The 15,715-nt window shown below is 44.9% G+C and overlaps 1 protein-coding gene across 1 annotated transcript in view; it reads left to right on the top strand.

Annotated features, from left to right (window-relative positions):
* nav3 (neuron navigator 3) overlaps positions 1-15,715 on the top strand; it is a 110,090-nt gene that overhangs the window by 43,975 nt on the left and 50,400 nt on the right. The window contains exons 8-9 of the mRNA XM_076076100.1: positions 1,488-1,895; positions 3,848-3,970. Coding sequence (XP_075932215.1) covers positions 1,488-1,895; positions 3,848-3,970 — 531 coding nt within the window. The remainder of the gene's footprint in view (positions 1-1,487; positions 1,896-3,847; positions 3,971-15,715) is intronic.

Genomic DNA, 15,715 nt, shown 5'->3' with positions numbered 1-15,715 from the left:
GTTGGCAACTTGGCATCGCGGCGGGGTTGCAGCGGTCCGCCCTTTTTTCTCACCAATCACACACACACACATCTGTTCTCACACCTCTCTCACTGCCATGTGTGAGACGCTGCTTTAAGATGTCATTGCTTTTTTTTTTGCGTCACCTAACGAAGGCCGGCATACAAAGACGGGCATCCAAAGAGCCGTCCCATCCCACATGTCCAGCAACGTGATGTACATTTATGATCTACATTTATGCCCTTATAATTATTTCTATAGGCAATATTGCAGCAGATGTGCAGCAAACTACATCTACATCATGTAGTGGGCACTGGCACACAATACGGGTATTTACATGAAAAGGAATACGCTGGTAAAGCTACAATTTAATACTACTTCATTATATTAATATACAAACATATCCTTATAATGTGTAACTCAAATATGATGAAGCCTGTGAATGTAGTGCACCCTTCTTCCCAGCAGAGAGAGCTCAAGCTAGGTGCCTCTGCCGCCACGCTTGGCTCCCTGTGTCCGTACACATCAAGCTGCAGGGCTCGGTGTGTGAGTGGCCATGAGTGTGCTATTTCTGTATTCACAGTCCTGTTGCTGTTTGCAAATTTAAAAAAAATCTGTTAGGATTTAGGCATCCTTCGATAGATGGAAGTCGCGTGTTGCGCCGTAGTTGTTCCGATCCCGCCGCAGCATTATTATTAGTGACAAGAAACAGGATGCGGTGGCTGTTGCAGGGCTAATGGAGGATTGGTAAGATAGCGAGTCAGCCCTCTTTGTCTCCACCAATCAGGTTCTATTCCTTGTCATGGCTGCTTTTACTTGCTGACATTTCACTTACTCTCAAACTCACACCTTTGTCTCTCTCCAAAACAAGATTTCTCTTTCCTCTAGTCTAGATGCATTGTCATCGTGCATTTCATGTGCTGATGGTGATAAAACCATTTAGAAATCTGGAAAAGACAAATCAGTAAAGACCCGTGAAGCTTCCATTTAAAGAGCCTCGCCATTACCAACTTTCATGTCGGAGGTTTATTTACTTGCTAACAGCCCAGTTGGTGTAAATCGATCAGATTTATATTTTGTGTTTATGAAACATACTTGGTAGTTGGATGGAAACAGAGCTGTCTCCCTCTCCCCATCTCCATGTGATGTACCGTGATGGTCTGACGTGCGCTCTCATGGGAGCCTTCACTCGCTCCTCTCCTCCCCCCCTTCAAGTTAACACACTGGAAGGAATAGCACTTTAGGGAAGGTCACACAGCCATACACACGCATACATAAGGCAACGTTACAAGAAACAGCGCGGGGGCATGAAGGGAGTGGCACTCAACGGATGTAGACAGCTCTCTGCTTCAGATGTGATCTTTTCACCTGAATGATTTGCCCTTTGCACAGGAGTGCACTTGATATGATGACTTGGCTTTTGGGATCATTTAAGGCACTTTTCCAAAGACGGCAGAATTAACCCCTTATTTCCTCTGTCTCCACAGTACCCTGGAAACGACCTTCGACACCACGGTGACCACCGAGGTCAATGGGCGGAGCCTACCAGCCCTCACCACACGCTCCTCCCCCATGGCCTGGCGCCTGGGCCAATCCCAAACCCCTCGCCTCCAGGCGGGCGATGCCCCCTCAATGCCCAGCAGCTATGCTGCGCCCAGGGCGAGCACGACGAGCGCCGGCACCACCACCGGGCGCTACAGCGGCCACTCGGACCCCTCCAGGTTTGTGTACAGCGCCCCCCTGAGGCGAGCGGCAGCAGGGGCGAGGGGGGCGGAGCAGGGGGAAAGGGCAGGAGGAGGAGGGCTGGAAGGAGGGAAGCAGATGGAGATGGCAGGGTACGTGAGTGATGGGGACATCCTAGGGAGGAACGGCCGGATGGATGAGATCACCAGCGGGTAGGATGACTGGTGCTAAGCATGTTAGCTTCCTCTGATGCACTGACTAATTCTAAATTCCTGCTTTAAAGGCCCAATCAATGGTTTGACCATAAGAATTTCAAGTTTATTCACATATTCCTTTATGTGCATTGTTTAGGAGCGTATTTGCTTGCTAGCACTGTTCTTCTTTGTTGGCGCATTGCTATGTGTCTTTGCACATTACCGCCACCAACTGCTGACCAAAGGAATAGCATGAAATTGACTGTAGGATGTGAATCCCATCTATGCAAAACAGAAACCTTACTCCATAGCGCTGCTAGTGGATTTACATTTAAACTTCTCTGAAATTAATAACAGCTACCAAACCTTTGTGTTGAATTTTGGTGGTGGGGCCTTTATATTTGAATCAGTGACTGAATATTTATGTGTATATTCAAATTTTTTGACAGCTCCGAGAGCTCGACATCTTCACTAACTTGACGCACACAGAACAGCTCCATGTGACGACACATGCGCAGCATTTCAACGTGCTGCAAGAAGCTCACAATACAACAAAAACTGTCTCCAGGGGACACTAAAAAGTGCTGCACACAGCCGGGCCACGCACGTTGTTGCAATGGTTTGGAACTTATATAGCTCGCGAAGTCTGCAATCCGTCATTGTTATCGCATGATTCGGATATCTTAATAATAAGCAAAAGGCTAACGCTATACGTTAACAACAGATATCTGCAATAATCCTCTGAATCATGGGATCGCAATGTTAAAACAGCCCAAAGAAATTCCAATAAATTCATAATCCACAAACGGCAACAGCAAGCTAACTAGCTAGTTTTTTCCACCTCCTTTTAATGCATTGCACATACTTACAAATGTTAAAAACATCCCCATGTTCATAACGTGACGTGAGACGAGTAAGCTTCACTGCCAGAAGCTTGAATATGGGTTGACCTTCCACATCATTTATGCTAACTTAAATGCTGCTTTAGAGGCCGTTTGTTTTTTGAAGGATCATCCATACAAGTGAATAGTTCCATTCAATGTCTCAGAGCCTGCTGGGGTGTATTCATACTGTCGCCCAAGGCCTCGTCCATCTTTCTGTGTACATTAATACAGATAGCCGGCTGACATGCACCGAGGCCATCGTAGGTTCGTCATGCATTGAAAGGGGAGCGTGAATCTCGAGGGTACTCTATACACTGAACGATTACCCGAATGAAAAAAGATGAGTCAGTGTCTTCCACAAAACATCACGACAACGAGCGCGTGTGAGCTTCTGACCTTCAATCGCTCAATAGCGATAAATGCCTTCAGCGAGTGGGAGTTCTGTTAAAAAAAAACAATTCACATTCAACACACAGCGCACAAGATCACACACTCCCACTTTCAGATTACCTGAAAAAATAGGCTTTTTTTGGGCGCAGGGCAAACTGTCGGGGGAAGTAAAGCGAGGCCGGATGGAGTAAAGCAGCCGCAGGATTCAAGACGTGTCTGAACAGAAAATGTAAGAACACGTCGGGAGGGGAAGGTGATTAGCTGAATTATTAGCTTAATTAGCTCAACACTAATGATCCCCATGTCTTATCAGGCGTGTCTGATAGCTTTCTGGCAGTAGCCTCGAAATCTTACAATTTACTCGCTGCCACACACACACGTATTCATATAAACTGGGTTTTTTTGGGAGTTCACAAAAAAAAAGCACACACAATCTAAACAGTGCTCATTAATCAGTGTATCCTTCAAGTCGCTGTATTTCCTCAACTGGTTTAGTTTAATTAATCTGTTGCTCTTTATTCATTAAAAAAAAACAGAAACACTGAATAACTCTGACTTTTTATGCCAAACTGAGGCCGGACATGTCAATTCGGGTCAGTTTGATCTACATAGCCCAATATCACGCTTTCACAACTGTGCACAGCATACAACACCCTCTTCGACATCTACTTCCTCTAATTGACTCCCCTCTCACAGATACCTCACAGACGGCGGCCTCCATCTGTATGCGCGGAACGCGGGCCGAGCCTCCGACGCCGACGCCTCTTCTCGAGAAGCATCCCAGAGAGGGAGCAAAGAGATGCAGGGCGACATAGACAGGTAAGGATACAGTCCGTCAATCACCCTGCCCGCTTTTACCTGGTGTGCGTTTTGACATCGCCGTGGACCGCACCCCAGGTTTGATTGACCTTCCAAGGTTCTTGCGATTCACACACGGACGCGCTGGATACGCAAAATGCAAATTGTTAAAAATCCCAAATTTGCCAACAGTGTCTGCATTTCACATTTTATATTTTTGGCATTGAGCCGATCCCTTTGCGACGAGTTGGACGGTTTGAGCTCCAGAGGCTCGCCGTTCACTTTCAGCCGAAGCCAGGTGGAAGTTTGCAAGGGCAAATGTCGGCAGGTAACGTGCTCACCTTGTGACCGCTACTTAACAAGGAGAAGAAGCCCTAATGCAAACAAACTGGTGCGTTTGGTAGTAGTGTAGTAAAAAGAATCATCATACCACCATCTAAAACCTTTCAACCTACAATTACAAAGAGGATTCTGTGGAGATCCACTGCTCTCTCTAAAAGTAGCTTGAGAGTGCTGACATGATAAAATGTAAAAATACTAAAAAAACAAACAAACTTAAAGCCACAATTTAAAAAGGTAGGAGATAAGTTTGTGTCCTTCAGAGGGCACTGCAGGAACATCCAAGACTAAGTGAGGCGAGAGGGAGAGACGTGCCATCGATTTTTTTTTTAAGGCCGTCAAGCCAAGATTATGATGACAGGCCGTCAGAGAGGCTGCTGGGAATCGACCGACCCGCTGACATTTCCCAGCGTCGCAACTCCCAACTTCTGCCAAGATTTTAATGAGTGGCAGTGTTTAGAGGAGTGCGAGGCCTGGAAAGCGATCAGATATAGCTCTCAAGTTTGCTGTAATGCTTTAAATCAGTAAAGGGCTGTTAAAGACTCTCACTTTATTGATCCCATTCCAGGTGCCAATGTGCTAATTGTGCACGGTTATATAAGGCAAATTCTAACCAGGTAGGACTTGAAGACTCGCTAGTGATTTTTTGTTCCTGCTGAGTTAGTTTGTGCCACCGGTCTAAATAATCCAACTGTCGATCCCTCTGTTTCTGGTCCACGTGCTCGCTCTCACAGGGCGCGTTCCGTCACAAACAGTCAGTCGAGCCGGTCCGACCATATCTGTGATCGGCCAAGCGTCCCAACGCGCCAGACCTGACCGGGAGGCTCGGACCGGGCGATTAATCGTCCCGGCCTGTCAGTCTCACGCTGGTCTGCCTGACAGACTTTGACACTCAGAGGGAAAAGGGGATGGATCGGATTAGAATAAGTATGAACCCCGTGAACTGTCTCCTCCATTTGCCAAGTCACAGCCTCACCCCGCTTGCAATTTATCTCTGTATTTGGATATTGTGCCTAAAGTGTTCCTCACCTTGCCTTGACATGAAAGAAATTGCGGCTTTTCACAGCTAAAGTCTGTGTTAGCGCTTCGGGGCCTCAGGGGGCGATGAGGAAATATTGATGCCTTCTTCCCCTTAAGATGCCTGCAGGCATCAGACTCCCGAATGGAGCAGAATTTGAACTCTGAAACCCTATTTTTTTATTCTCCGTTCCTCCATTTTCCCTGACAAAACTATGTGAGTGTACAAACACAAAAAAGCACACATGGCTTTAATGCTTCCCCGCTGACATGTGTGATTGTCAGAAGCTGAACTGTCATTTCCCACTGACACACGACACAGCTTGGGGGGGGGGGGGGAATTCATTTCCGAAGCGATTGCACACCTCAGCCCGGCTTTAGCTCCCTCCATAGGACAGGATCTGCTTTCCCGTCTTTATCCCAAAGCATTCATCTTCCTTTCCACATAACCCCCCCCCCCCCTCCCCCCGGCTTTAAGTGAAATGAGTAGCGGATAAGGCCCAAGTTCAAACAATCTGTTCGCTGACTTTGAAGAACTTTTCATCTCCTCAAATGCACAAGCTGCCGTTCCAGGAACGACAAATACCAGCAAAGCATGTATTCTTAGATCGTAAGTGAGTCGAATCTAATATTGTGTAGTTTCTCCTGCCCCCTGTCACATTTAGTTTCTACATGGTCACTGTAATCCAACCGGAACGCAGGCAACATCGTAGACATCTTTCTGCTCGTAAATCTGCTCCAGTGCTGCTTTCTTTTTGCCCCCTTACCCAAGAGAACACTTTAGTGTGCAGTAAGTAGGCAAAAAAGACCTATAGTGTATCTTCAATTGATGACATTCAGTAGTGATTTTCCGATAAAAGTTGTAGTTAATATTTATGTTGTACTCATTATCTAGTGGCTCATTTAAATGTAAATCTCCTTGAATGTCTTTAACCAATGGATCCCCAGGGAAGGAATATGAACAGTTGTGGATTATCAAGAGCTTTTCAGAGTCAAACCACAACACACTACTGTCCTGTGTGTTTGTCCTCTGGGATAATTGAACAGCTACAAGGACATTTCACTGAAAAACATCAATGAAGAAAGTAACGATACCAAAAAACCTTCCAGTAGCATAAAATCAGAGCTGGGATGCTGCGGGTTCGGTAATTCTGCCCGTCACCCATTGGTTGGTGGACTGCCGTTTTGTGTTCTGCGTTTTGGCCGTCGCCATCTTGGATTTTTGCAACCAGTGAACGGAAGTGACAGTATTTGGACGATGGAGGAGTGACGTAGAGACACTGTATACGACTCTGGTAGCAGCAGCGACCTGTCAATCACAAGATAGCCCCGCCCTAAAGCATAGCCTGCTTTATGGTCTATTTGACTTTAAATGGACCATAATTTACTAAATGAACATCATGCTGTATTGAAGAAGACTTGAAACTAGAGATTGAGACCATAAACTCATGTTTACAATGTTTACTGAGGTAATAAATCAAGAGAGAAGTAGACTCATTTTCTTATAGACTTCTATACAATCAGACTTCTTTTTGCAACCAGAGGAGTCGTATATCGAGTTAGAAGTTGTTAGAGCAGAGCAGGGGATTTTAGCTCTTGTTGGCTGGATATGAAGTATAGTTTTGGACAAAGTATTTGCTATATTTATTATACAGAACTGTAAAATGATTGTTTTTTATCAGTAAAGTAAGCTACAGAGCATTTTTCTTCCACCTCTTGGAATAAGCATTAATTGGGAGCATACACTCCCCAGTTCTGCCAGCACACTGGCAGGAGTAGAGAGACTTGTGGTCTGTGTACACAAACTGATCTCCCACGAGGCTCGTTATGCTTTGCTCCGTCCATAACAACCCCCATGGCAGCTTCATCCCAAACCAACAGAGCCCTGGAGGATATTCATGGAAACCACTCACCAGATCCGAGACTCACAGCCTGCAGGTGGACTGAGAGACCAGCTGGGGCTGGAACAGTATGGGCTTATTTTTGCCGCACTTTGAGATCTGTGCATGATGTGACAGTAGCTGGCGTTAGATACTGCTGATCTCTCTTTCTTGATCAGATCAGCTGTGTGGGTGTCCATGTTGCTGATATAGTAAAGTGACGCTAAGCAGCAACTCCACCTCGTCGTCCGTCCACATATGAGTCCAATTGAGTTTCCATAGCACCAAATAGCGAGTATGTATACATGAAGAAATAAATGGCTTTTTCTTCGGAAAATAAGCTCAATGAGCATGCTCAAAATCTTCTTCTTTGGTGTTTGAAGTATCGCCTTTATTGCCACCTATAGGCCCAGCAAGTGTTTGGAATGTTTTTCTTGTTCTAGTGTGAACGCAAATATTTTGTGGTGTCAACAGACGTTGAGGAAAATATCTGTTTAAAAAATGTCTGTATACAGGCCCTAATTAGTGTGACAAAGAGTGTCAAAGACACAGTTGCTTTAGGCATTTTGACGTTTTTCATGCTAAGAATCCAGTAGAAAGTCCTGAAACTGACCATCTGCCCCAGAGTGGCCAAACAGAACAGCAAAGGCTCAGATCTCTCCTCCGATCGGTCCATTTTTAAAACAATGGTGAATTTGGCCCCTCTCTAAAAATACCCTGCTGTCATGCAACATAGATCAGCGCATACTCGTGGCTCTACTGTCGAGAAAAGACGCCCATGGAGAGTGTTTTGACACCGACATTCTTCCCGTCCTCAGCAGAGACATGAATAAGTAAGCGGGGGCCTCGCTTTTAGCATCCTGGTTTCTCGTGTGTGTGTGTGTGTGTGTGTGTGTGTGTGTGTGTGTGTGTGTGTGTGTGTGTGTGTGTGTGTGTGTGTGTGTGTGTGTGTGTGTGTGTGTGTGTGTGTGTGTGTGTGTGTGTGTGTGTGTGTGTGTGTGGCACTATCTCTCTCTTCCTCTCTCACCCTCTTGTTTGAGGCCTGGACTATGGCAGCTTGCTCTGCGTTTTTTTTTTGTTGTCATTTGAAGCTTTTGGGGGATTGGAGACGTGTGTGTGTGGGTGGGTGGGTGGGTGTGAATGTGTCGTGGTTGTGTTGTCCACAAGAAAAAATAGTTTGTTTGTGTGCTTGTCCCGGACTACATTTTAAAGTGTTTGCGTATGGAGACTTCTGCGTGTGTGTGTGTATCCCGGCTGTCACTCTGCAGAGCGGTTGACAGTCGTGGTTGAGGCTGCAGCAGCTCCTCGGTGCTGCTGTAAGCAGCAAGGAGATTTGAGAGGAGAAGGGTTTTTTTTGTTGTTTTTTTGCCATCAATGACAAAGCCAGTCGTTATGTAAGTTCCTGTGTGGTTCGTCTCTGCTCAGGAAAAAAATATCCCCTCACGTCGCACCTGAAAGTGCAGCGCCTCAACATCTCAGCTTTCTAGCTGTCTCGAGTTTTCTGGCACTCGTCAGTCTCTCAGACACTTGTCTTTTTTCAGTCTTTCCCCCTTAATGACGAGCACAGGATAAACTTAGCAAAGTGTGATGGTAATTGGAAGAAGTTTTATCGCCTGATTTGAGTACCCAGCTGTGTCTGCCTTGGGTGTGTGTGTGTTCATGCAAATGTGTGTCCTCACTTGTGCAGGTGCTTGCATACAGATATATTTCCTCTCAAAAACAGGCAAATTGCGGCCCACACAAACACGCACTAATTAACATCTATTCATTCAAGAGAAAGTTCCCATTTTGGTGGGGAATGGGAGACTAAGTTATCCTCTTGTTTCTTATTCTCTGGCGTTGATTCATTCTGGATGCTTCTCCCTCTATTCGTCAGGAATCTGAATATTTCTCTTAATTTCCTCCAGGGGAAGCTGGATATCCTCATTAATTACTCCACTCACTGAATTAATAAGTGAAGTCAAGTAGTTGCAGAACGGGCAGTGATGAAACCAAAAGACACACCGCCCCGCTTCATTTTTCTGAATGTGAGTTTTGTAGTACCGACACTCGGATGAATGTAGTTCTATTGTCCCCTTCCAAGCCCCAAATGTCCACAGGTGCTGTGTCACTGGCTAAATACGAGCCTTCCAGTTTAACAATCCATTTTTGTCTGAATTCAGCCTTAGATGAGTTCCCAATTTAGTCAATATTGTTTTACACAACCTCAGTTTTACTTTGTGAAAGCGTCCTGCTTTGTGTTTGATCTGTGCACGCTTAAATATCTCCCTAATTATTCCCCTAAATGCTCTGTCTTTTGGAACAGATTGACAAGAATTAACATACTGTATCCTAGATATAAAATGTTTGATGAGTGCTGTTAATATACTCTGTTATGGCAGCTCGTCCTTCTCTGAGGCTGACTCTCAGCATGATGATCTTTTGGACCATATGCCCCTCTGAGTTCTGTCTGTCGGGCGGGTTATTTATCTGCTGAGAGGTGAAAGACAGCATGGCCCTCAGTGGCTTAACGCAAGGTCATTCATTTTGAGAAGTTGTCACAAAAACTGCAGATAAATGGCACCATATTTTAGAAATATGTAGCTTCTGGCGACCTCTTCATTATAGTTGACAGTGTAAGCCACCAGGAATCAACTGCTGTGAGTAATAAAAAGCTACAGGATTTTACATTTGATCCACAATTTAGCACCAAGTCATTGGTTAAAAACTGTAGTTTGACATTTTGGGAAATACGCTAATGTGCTTTATTGCTAGTATTGATATCACTCATAGCAGTACACAAAAATATGAAGTTGCAGCCAGTTAGCATAGCTTAGCATAAAGAAATATTGAGCCTGGTTCTGTCCAAAAGTTTTTTAAAAATCAGCCCACCAACTTCAAGCTTTTTAATAAACATATCAAATATTATTTGTTAATTGGTGTTTCAGAGGTGCTCTAAGGGGAATTTTGTTACCTTTTCACAGAGCAAGGCTAGCTGTTTTCAGTCTTTGTGCTAAGCTAAGCTAAGTGACTGCCGGCTCCAGGGTTATTTTCAACTGCAAGAAGGTGAAGTGGCTTGTTTCTAAAAGTTTTCTAAATTTTTAATGACTTCACCTCACCATTATTCAACATATAAATGTCCATATGTGTATAAAAATACTGATGTGCTGAAACCTTATAGACAGGACTGACGAACGACTTTGTGAATTCTTTATGAGGAACCACGAGCTGCCACTGTTGAATAATAACTCACAAGTTATTTAAATTTGAAAGAGATTCAACTTGATTCACAGACGACTTCAAAGTCAAAGACGACAACATGTGTTGTCATGTGTGTTGAACATGTGTGTTCAACTTGACACACAGACGACAGCAGACACACTGGAGATGTCACCCGTAGGTGGTCTACCCACCTGGACTGAGGTCGGACCCGTGGGGCTGACGAGGCTGAAGGGCTAATGCTGGGTGAGGTCAGACCTGTCCTCCTTTCTCTCTGATCGATGACGGGTCCCATATGGTCATGGTCTAGATGGGTCATTTCAGCCTCAATGCCTGCCATATTTATTTTTCTATGAGAGTTAAGGTACTGTATGAAAAGCATTAGGCTGGGGAGGGAGGCTGAACCGTATGTTTAGATTTTTTCTTAACGCAAAACTCACAGCAGTGTTTTAAATATTTCTTCGGAACCTCCATTTGCGATTTGTTTCACCATTTAATAACTGAGAGGTGCAAAGCATAAAAATATGATATAATGTAGTCCGGTTAAAACGTTAACATTCTAATTCCAATAAAGAAAAAAAACGAGATAATGTTGATGTGTGATTTGTACGGAAGGTTAACATAAAACATAGTGAGAAGAAATGAAAGAACTCAGATGACCCTCCTTGTGGCAAAAACAAAAACCCTTCTCTGTTTGGCGACCTTACTCCCCACACCAATCACTTTCTTACGATCCCTAACTTTCCTCCATTTCCTCAACTGTTCCACTCATGTTTTGGCTTCTGACAGAGTAGAGGAAAAATTTAATTATTAAGAAATCTCTCAAAATCTTTCGCCTGCTACTGTTATTACCACAGTTTGGGTGACAAGTCTTTATGTTGTGCCCTTCTTGAGCTAGTGACACAGGTGACATAAGAGAGTAATAAGACATTCATAACCCTCCCTAGTGCAGAATGCATGTGCTGAAGAAGCCACATAATGTCCATGCCGTGCAGTCATATTTATTCTGATCTCTTAAGAGTCAAGGGAAACAGACACGGCATGTTGGGAACTCTCACTCAAATGACAGACTTCAGATTCGAGACATTTCTACCTCTAATCGTCATGTGTCTTTAAGTCCCATATGTAAATGAACGTTTGTGTGTGCGTGAAGTAATGTCAGAAGGGAACAGGAAGGTGACCCCGTAGATCTTAACTACGCAGTGATGTAGTGCAGCATTAGGAAGACAGCGATCCCCTCCGTTACCCGCAATGGTTCCAATATATCTGGAACGCTCCGGTGATTTTTCCAACTTTTAATCACATAAAGTTTGTCTGTAGTTAAAAGGGCCGAGTGTTTACCGAGGAGAGAGCGGCAGCTTATTTGAACTCATTTGCAGGATTGAATTGTCTGCATGTTTTATGATTCAAAGCGTGCATTCTCTGTGACGCATTTCGGAAACAAGTTGTGATAAAACAAAAGAAGAAAAACAACCATTGGATTTACAGTTGAGCTCTTCTTATCACTTTCAGGGTATTGTGTGTCATTCATCTGAGCAGCTTCCTGTCATTTTATTCATAACTCGCAAATGGAGCATTTGAAATCATTCTTGCCATATTTTCTGAATCCACCCAGCCAGCAGGAGTGACTCGGTATGGTCTTAAAAGTCTGGCGTTTTGTGTGACAGAACCCTAATGTGGCTGTAGATAATAGGGTACGTGAGAGATCCGTCTTCATATAGTGCTAATGCGAGATAGATTTTAGGATAAGTAGGCTACGGGGCACCTCTGCTGCACGCGCGCCACTTCGTGTGGTCGAAAATTTGCAGAGGATATGACTTCATTCGTCATCTGACAGGCCTAATGAGTTTGTGAAGATAAGAATCGACAAAGCTCCCATCGCTGCTAATTCACTTCAGAGCCATGGAGCTTGAGTCTGTTGTGGATTATGAAAATGTAATCTGGTTAGATGACGAGCGTTATGGTGTAATTAAGGCAGTCGAACATTTATGAAGCTGCACCGCGACCTATTGTTGTCTTTTTTGATCAGTGCCCCTGTAAAGATGACCTGTAATGACCCGAACTGAATATCAATAGATTCCATATCCCATACATACATCACATTACCTCATCATCATTGGTTATCTTTCCTGCCGGTGAGCACATGAAAGCACAACATAAGAGGTAAAAGCTGACAGATCTGACACACTGTTAACTGTTGTAACTCCGTCAAGTGTTTCCCATAGAGAGGCAGTCCGATGTCGGTTGCTCATCAGTGATTCTGGACGCGCGCCGAGATCGCCGGTGGTGGGATTCAAACCTCGGCTGAAGGGGCTTGGGAGAGTGGCCGCTATCTGTCAAGTTCTAATCCTGGGAAGATACAGATACATTCTCTATGCCAGAACAGGAGATGGTGCCGGGTTTAGTGGTGAACAGTTTGCCCATCGCATCTTCCCAGAGCCCACAATGACTTGTTCGAATTGCTTGTTTTTGTCTGACCGGCAGTCCAAACTCCAGAGATAGTCATTATTACCATCATAGAAAAGTCAGAAAACAGGTCAATATTCACATTTAAAAAGCTGGAACGAGCTATTTGCTAAAAAAAAAAGATCAAACAATGAATCCATTATCAAAAATTGTTGTCGATTAATTTTCTCTCCTTCGTTTAATCGCTGTATTGTTTCAGCTCTACGTCTAAGCTCATCTCCTATTCATGCATTTTAATAGTTTAAAGTAATAGATCAGTCTTCCTCACATGTCAGAAGAAAATAATGCACTTTACAGTGTATTTGAAACATGGTTTAGTGAGTTCATGTCCTTTCTGGCCAGACGACGAGGAGGAGGAGGAGGTGGTCTGTGGTCGGGCCGGAGGTGGCTCGCGAGCACTTAACGCTGGCTGTTTGTTTGCACACTTGCCAGCAGTTTGCCTCAAACAAACCCCCTGCCGGGCTGCGTCAGCTCGACGGAAACCCCTCACTGCTGGGCGGCTAACGATTTTGTTGTCGTCTTTGACTGCATTGCGGTAGGAAGCCTGGACGTTTTTAACCAGCCCAGCCCGTCAGCTCTGTTCGTCGCTGCTTGGCAACGGACACATTTGCGTCCCGTCCCTCCAAGGTCGCTCTGCTCCTTTTCTTTAATCGAGTTGTGCCGAGCTGAATTGGATCCCACAGTCGATCAAGTCTCATCAAATATTTCTCTTCCTGTGACAAAACCTTAATAATCCTGCTTTGCTTATTTCTTTCACCCGGTCTCATTTCCCAGTGGTGATTCAACCTGTATCCAGTTCATTACAGCTCTTTCCTGAGTACAATGACACTTCCAGCATCAGAGACGAAACGTTCTATTGTAATAGAAATAAGAATTTAAGAATTGGGTTGTTAGCATGAGCATTGAGCGGAAACCCCAAAAGACAGGATGAAGCAGGGTGGCTCATATACTGCAATCTCTTGGAGATTTCTGGCTCTGCGGTTGGCGTTGCCTGCCCTCTGACACCAGACTTCAGCAAATAAAGACTTTGCTGCACTGATGTGAGTCTTCTTGTATAAACAAAGACAAATGTACCAACTCCATCATCCTTTTCTCCTGCTCGGCTGCCCGCCATTACGCTGCTTGCGGGTCATGAATAATGTCCCAACACCGGGCTGACTTTTCTGAGCGTCTCACGTATTATGCATGAGATCACTTCCAGTCAGACGGGTTTCGGCTAAGGCACAGTAAGCTCTCGCCCTCGGTACAAAGCCCTTCCTTTCTTGATTTGGCCAGATTCCGCACTGTCATCCCGCTTTGATTAACCCTCGGTAGCCCTGATGCTGACGACTTGTCCGATTTCCTCTCCGAGGGCTGACAGGCCCATCTTGGTGGGGAGAGAGAGAGAGAGAGAGAGAGAGAGAGAGAGAGAGAGAGAGAGAGAGAGAGAGAGAGAGAGAGAGAGAGAGAGAGAGAGAGAGAGAGAGAGAGAGAGAGAGAGAGAGAGAGAGAGAGAGAGAGAGAGAGAGAGAGAGAGAGAGAGAGAGAGGCAACAGCAGCAGAAAGCACCGGGTTGAAAGTGGAAGAGTGAGGTAGTCCCTTCCTTCCTTCCTTGGTCTCTCCTTCCCATTTCCTCTCCGGACTCCCAGTCGTCTCATAGCCTCTCCGTCAGGTGGGGTTTCTCCTCCCGTGGTAGTGGGAGAGTTCTGTGGCAAGGGGACGGGCGGCGTCCATCCCACGAGAGGTGAGTTGACGGCACAGCTAGAAACTCTTCCACCTGCACGACCTGCAAGACAGCTCATTGATGCTTCTTTGTGCTGCCATTTGAGTGGAGTCAGACTTCCTAATGTGCTCTGATAGGCCGGCTCTTTTTGCTCTCCATTAGAGTCTGTGAGACCCTCGCCAGCTTTGGAGGCCCATAGAGAAGAAGAGTCATTTGCGCGGATGTCTTGGTGTTTTCTCATGTTTAATTGCGAGGGCTCAGAGGCATTAACTGGGATTACGGCACAGGCAAATGAAGGATGAGCGCTTTCCATTTACATTGCAGAGCCCTGCTCTGTGTGTGTGTGTGTGTGTGTGTGTGTGTGTGTGTGTGTGTGTGTGTGTGTGTGTGTGTGTGTGTGTGTGTGTGTGTGTGTGTGTGTGTGTGTGTGTGTGTGTGTGTGTGTGTGTGTGTGTGTGTGTGTGTGTGTGTGTGTGTGTGTGTGTGTGTGTGTGTGTGTGGGGGGGGGGGAACAGAAACCGTGCATTTAGTGATTTATTATGGTCCCTGATGCGAGCATCCACCAAACGCAATGACACACCGTTAAAAGTTGTGATCCAAGGTCCGATTTATTCGATGTCTTTATGTATGTTAGACCAACTTACACGCTGTTGAACAAACCTATATTTTTGCTTTTTTTTTCGTTGCTGTATTCGTTGACCATCAGTGGTGATGTTTCTCATATTGTGGGTGTGGTGAAGTCATTCTAGACTGCATGATAGACTAAGATCCATAGAGAGTGAATGAACTTAAGCAGACTTCAGTGCGAACATCACTAGCAAACACAGGAAGTTCCTAAAGAAATACTTTACTTGAGACAGAAGGACATGAATCACTAATGAGAAGGATCTTGAAGAAAAGAACGAAGGTATTTGGCTTTTATTCAACCTTGGTGTTGTCTTTAGTTCAGAGTTAACATCTCTGTTGTAGATAAAGGTGATTCATTCGTTGGATTATTATCAGCCCACTCATTCAGCCTCCTATTTACTGTCAACCAAGCAGCAGCAAAAAGCCTCTCCCTTGGTTCCAGCTTTGAGAAGCAGTTGTTTCTTTGTACACAAATGATTGAACTATGGAACGATCAAAGGATGGAGGAAATAGGAATTCATTCGCAAGGTGTTTTGT

Source organism: Anarhichas minor, unplaced genomic scaffold (genome assembly GCF_050575085.1).
Source record: "Anarhichas minor isolate MPS153535 unplaced genomic scaffold, ASM5057508v1 ptg000055l, whole genome shotgun sequence".
In the NCBI taxonomy this organism is placed as follows: domain Eukaryota; kingdom Metazoa; phylum Chordata; class Actinopteri; order Perciformes; family Anarhichadidae; genus Anarhichas; species Anarhichas minor.
The sequence above is the reverse complement of the archived record's forward strand: the minus strand, read 5'-3'. Positions and strand labels throughout refer to the sequence as shown.